Source organism: Passer montanus, unplaced genomic scaffold (assembly GCF_014805655.1).
Source record: "Passer montanus isolate IOZ18808 unplaced genomic scaffold, ASM1480565v1 scaffold4, whole genome shotgun sequence".
NCBI classification, from domain to species: domain Eukaryota; kingdom Metazoa; phylum Chordata; class Aves; order Passeriformes; family Passeridae; genus Passer; species Passer montanus.
Window position 1 is genome coordinate 11,695,717 of NW_024368818.1, and position 5,409 is coordinate 11,701,125.

The following is a 5,409-nucleotide window of genomic DNA, read 5'->3' on the forward strand; positions in this document are numbered from 1 at the left end:
AAACATTCCCCGGCTCCCGGCCGGCGCTTCGCTCTTCCCGGGAGCGCCGGGGCGGCGGACCCCGGAGCGTTCCTCCCTCAGGATATACTGCGGACACCCCGCTCCGACCGGGGCTGTTTCGGGGCGCGCCCCGCGCTGCTCTGCCTCCCCGGAGCGGGGAAGAATCCCGGAGCGGAGGAGCGGGAGCAGCGGCGCCGCCGGGCCGGCGGCTCGGGAATAGGGGAGCGTCGGGCCGGCTCAGCACCGACCCGGCCCGCTCCGCACCGCCTGCGGGTCCACGCAGCCCGGGGCGGCAGCGGGGTGCGCTGGGTCCGGCAGCCGGCGGAAGGCTGCCCAGGCCTTCCCGCATCCTCCCGGGAGGGCACGGCAGCACTCACGGGCGGGCACGAGAAGCGACATCCCGCCGCGGCACCCCGCGCTGCCCGGCACACACGTGGACGCGGGCACCCGCACCCCCCACGCACAGACAGACAGACACACGTGTGCGCGGACATGTACGCACGGACACGCAGCCGTGCGGGGACACACAGACGCCGTCTCCCTTGCCCGCCATTACCTCCGGCTCCGCGCCCCGCCGTCCCCGGCAGCACCGCTGCCATCCGCGCCGCTCCCCGCCGCCGCCGGGCGCGCTCCGCCGGCCGCCGCGGGCCGGGCCGGGGCGGGGACAGCGATGGGGCGGGGACAGCCGATGGGGCGGGGACAGCCGATGGGGCGGGGACAACAGCGGTCCGGGCACCTCCCGGCGCGGGGCGGCCCCTGCCCGCCCCTCTCGGCCCTCCTGTCGGGGATTGGGGCGAGGCTCGTTCGGGGGACCCTCCAAGCTGGAGGGTTGCAGCCCCACCCGGAGCCACTGACGGCACCGGGGTGCGGCCGAGGTGAGCCTCTGTGGCAGCACGGCTGCTCCGCCTCATGTCTGGGGATGCTCGGGATCTAAATCCCGACCTGGAGACTGCCACAGACTCCCTGGTGCCTTGCGGGACAGTTGGTGGGGGTCCCAAGCCCGTGAATTAACTCTGGGCATCCTCCTCGTCTCCTTGAGCATGGGGGAGTCGATGGCTGTCGGGGATTGACCGGGGATATAATTTCGTTCCTAAACTCAGCGCCGCATTCCTGAGCACAGCCCCCTGCCCTGCTGCCCACCGGCTCCATCACACGTCTTTGTGGTTTGGCACAGCAGCTCCACGGGATGAGCGTTCATTAGGGCGGGAGTGACCCACTGCTGCATCTCCCCAGACCACTCCAGCCCTGCTGCCAAGGGTTTGACCGAGGGGACATGGCAGAAGAGCTGCTCTGGTGTTTGCACAGCACTTCATTCCCATCCCTGCAGCCGTGATGTGGGCACAGACTGGGTCCAGTAGTCCCAACACACTCCATTCCCAGCACTGCCCAGTAGGGTAGGCATCTTTTGGGATGAGTGGCACTGCCAGGACACTGCTTGGGTTGCCCCGTGCTTCAACCTCTTTCAGTCCAGCAAGCTGCCCAATGATGCCAGGATTTTCTATTGTATTTGCACTTCTTTCTCCCAGGGACTGATGGTGCCTTCTTCCTCCTCAACACTGTGCCAAATGGATAGAGACAGGTAGAAAGAAACGCAGCAACAGGCTGAAGAAGAAAACACTCACTGTCACCACAGCCCCATAAAGGGGCACAGCAAGACAGGAGCTGGCCCAGTGCCATGGCCACAGACTGGATGGATGCAGAGAGGACTCCCAGCAGCTCCAGGCACCGGGAGAGTGCTGTGGTTCACAGCAGCCTGAGGCATTGCTTTTTTGCATCACAAAACCCAGCTTTGCTGAGAGTTTGGATTTTGCTCAGATGCAAGACAGAGGGAAGCTATAGGATATGGGAACAGGCAAAGAAGGAAAAAATATTCTGTGGTGAAATCAGGTTCCTCAGTTCGTGCATCTCAGCATCTCCTATGACAGATGTTACCCCAGAATGATGTTTGCCATGTGAGCTGGGCATCCTCAGAGGTGCCCTTCCCTCCATGCCTGTGTGCAAGGTGAGGTGCCAGCCAGGTGCTGCAATGTCTCTCTGAAGCCTTGAAACATCTTTTACCTGTCTCCATGAAGTCGCCTAATACAGGCTGGGGTTGTGCTCAAGCAGGGGAGCAGTGAATTGAAATATGCTGCTTTTGAGGTGGGGGGGCAAGGGGAACCATCACATCATTGACCACTTCAGGAGAAAAATTACAGGCTTAGGGTACCATACTTGATTAGAGATAGATGTTCCATTCCTTGTCATCTGCAGATGCCCTGAGTATGTGGGATAAGATTAAGCCCAAATTCAGGTTTTTGAATGCCTAAATCCTCTGCAAAGTCATGGAGAACGATGGAGAACTCTAACAATAGAGTTAGACACCTCCGTCCCCAAGAGGAATTTGCCTTGGATTTTTCAGATTTTCCTACCTCACACAGAGAGGTTAGCTTTGCTTATAAGCACAGGTGAACCATGAGCCAGCTCAGTGGTAAAATGAAGGTGAAATTTTGCCCTTGCTTGTTAAGTGTGGCAGATGAAGTGGGATGAGGGCACTGCTGTCCAGTGAGTCCACTGAGTCCAGCTCAAAGTGCCAATTGAAGCACTACTTTTTGTCATGTTCCAACTGCATCATTTGGTTGGGCAAAATGGGACACACTATTTTGGTTATTCTGTTTCCCAGTCTGCGTAATGGGGGCCTGGAGCAATCTGGCTGTACTGCCCTTGGCCAAGCAGATCCAATCTGTTCAAGGGCTTATTTTTGTTTCTCATTCTGGCCCCAGGGTTTGTGCTCCCCTTTCACCTAGTGCTGCATAGTGATCAGTGGTGATTTTGGTGCTAAAAGAACAAATATATCAAGAAAAAAATTATCTGCCATCTTGTCTTTCAGTAGAATTACAAAGACCTGGTGAACCATGCTGTTATGTTCCCAAGGAAAAGACTCCTTTTTTCTGCTGAAGTAAAAGTATGGTTTCAATTTTCTCTCATGTTATTAATTTTCTGGTGCGTATTTCCACATTATTTTCAAAATATCTTTTCCTGTTCAATTCTGTTTTGATTCGATAAAGCAGTAAGTGGCCACAAAGGATGGCAGATTGTAGAGGGAGTTCTCTAACCCCTTGTGGTTTGATACATCTCATAACCTCTGGGGAGCTGTGTCTGCTCAGGAGGGCAAGGCAACCACCACCCAAGCTTCTCTCCTTTGCAGCTCCAATATTTTAATAAATTACATATGTAATTTGTTTATTTATATATTTTATTAAAATCTATTTTTTGGTCAATTTGGGAATAGCTCCGGTATTTTAATATTTCTTTGTGTATTTGTTTGTTTGTTTGTTTGATGTCATTCTAAGGAATTTGGGGCAGGAAAGGAGTTCGTTTTTCGCCCCTTTTGGTTCTAACCTGCTCAACCAGGACCAAGTGCCACCAGAATTCCAATTATAAGATCAGGAGATATGATATGACAGTGATATCTCTTTTCAGGATATGACAGTGTCATCTTTTTTCATGCCTCTCTCCTGCTTCTCCCTGGTAGCCATGGGCTCAGGAGACCTGCATTATCCATACATCTCATGTCTCTTATACCCTGCTAGGGAAAACAAACACCTTTCATGGATATCCCAAGCATTTTGGTGAGCTACATGGGAAGGGAGAAGCTTTTCCAGCTTGGTCCTTAGCAGCCCCCTGCATCACTCAGCTCTGCACCATCCCAAACACCTGCTGGCTGGGGAGCTCTGGGCAATTGCTGCTGACAGAGCTGGGGCTGGAGCCCTGAGGCCCTGCAGCAGGGATGCAGCCATCCCAAACCACGAGCGCACACGGGTATTGATGCTCGTCACATTTGCAGCCATCCATGCATGTAATCCCACAAATTCCAAATGCTGAAAGCAAACAAATAATTGTCCCGCTCCGCCTGACACTGAGGCAACCCCAAATGCCTGCACACAATTCCACTTCTTGCTGTCTCTGCTGCTTTTAGCAGTGGCTGATGGGCAGAGTGAGGGGTCCAGCCCCGTTAACACCACCTCTGGGGATGGCACAAATAGCTGCCCTGCAAGAGCTGAATCAAGAAATATGAATACACTGCATAGAAACTTCCACCCAGGCAAATTTAGTAAATACAAGCCACAAAGCCTTTGACATAAAAGATGTTCTTACCATATCTCAGGTGGAGAATACCCTCTCTCATCTTGATAGCTACAGGCTTCACCTGCCCTGCAGAGACTTCTAACTACTGGGCAGCGGCAGATCCTCTTGTGGCATTGGAGCACCACTTTCTAAAGCACATCTGCAAGAGGTTTTCAAGTAATCTTGTAACCTGGCAGCCAGTAAACTCAGCTCCAGTAGACCTGAAGCCCCAAAGGAACCCGTCCTGCTAAATAATTAGCCACTGTTAAGATTTCTACCACGACAACAGGGTACATTTATCAGATCGCCTCTGATACACATTTCATAGGCAGCATTGTATTTGGAGGCAGCAGAAATATCTCTGCACATCTGTTTTTCCAGTTCTGCCAAAGAGCTTTCATTTTTCTCTAATAACTTGACCTCTTTGGTTTCTGGCAGAAGACAGCTAAGCAGAGCACTCCCTCCCTGGATTTGCTCCAGTATGGGATGAGGTCAGGACAAGAAAGAAAAAACAGCTGGATGGTTATGAAGCAGTGGGAAGAAACAGGGCAGGGACCAGGACTTTTTCTTTCCTTCCCTTTTATATCCAATGGGATTTAGTTTCTGGGCGTGTTTATTCCCCAGGCAGACAGTATCACCAAAGCAGTATTTCCTGCAAGCCGCTGTTGTGGGGAACCTCCTCCAGCAGCTGACCATGCCCAGGGTGCACTTATAAATAGCACAGCCAGCTAATTCCTCCTCTGGTCGGCTGTCGGGAAATGTGAGGCGCGGGTCCTAGGGGTTTCCACTGATATATTGCATCTCCTATACATATTCATCTCAATTTTGGCAGAGTGAGGTTCATACCCCCCGCTCCCACTTTATTTTTCCATTTCATCACATTCTCATTACTCTACCCAGGCCTTTCTGCTCTGGGGGCTTTCACCTCGCATTTTTTATTCCATCTGCTTCCTTTTTTCTGATATTCAATTAAATCATCTTTAAGCAGCAAGCAGAAAAAATACCAGTGGGGTGGGAAGGAGGTAGAAAAGAGAGGAAGGATGAGGAAATGGAAAATGGGGAGAAGACATGCCAAGCACGGGAGAGACAGAAAAGCAGTCTGCATATGTTCCTCTCTATGTTGGGATAGTTTTTCTCTCCCTGATCTCACTTTCTCCATGGCCAGAAATTCCACCTCAGGATCTGCCAAGGCGAAAATGTAGCATTTCTCTGCTGGGCCACAAAGCAAGTGTGAAATGTTCTGTTTTAATCATTTACAGAACAAAAGGAACACAACAGTCACCATCTGATTCATATCTGCTGAAA

At 52.4% G+C, this 5,409-nt stretch overlaps 1 protein-coding gene across 1 annotated transcript in view; it reads right to left on the reverse strand.

Moving 5' to 3' along the window:
- The window catches only part of AMOTL1 (angiomotin like 1), a 54,760-nt gene extending 54,148 nt beyond the window's left edge, over positions 1-612 (reverse strand). Inside the window, exon 1 of the mRNA XM_039718489.1 lies at positions 557-612. Coding sequence (XP_039574423.1) covers positions 557-599 — 43 coding nt within the window. The 5' untranslated portion in view covers positions 600-612. The remainder of the gene's footprint in view (positions 1-556) is intronic.
- Between the last annotated feature and the right edge of the window lie 4,797 nt (positions 613-5,409).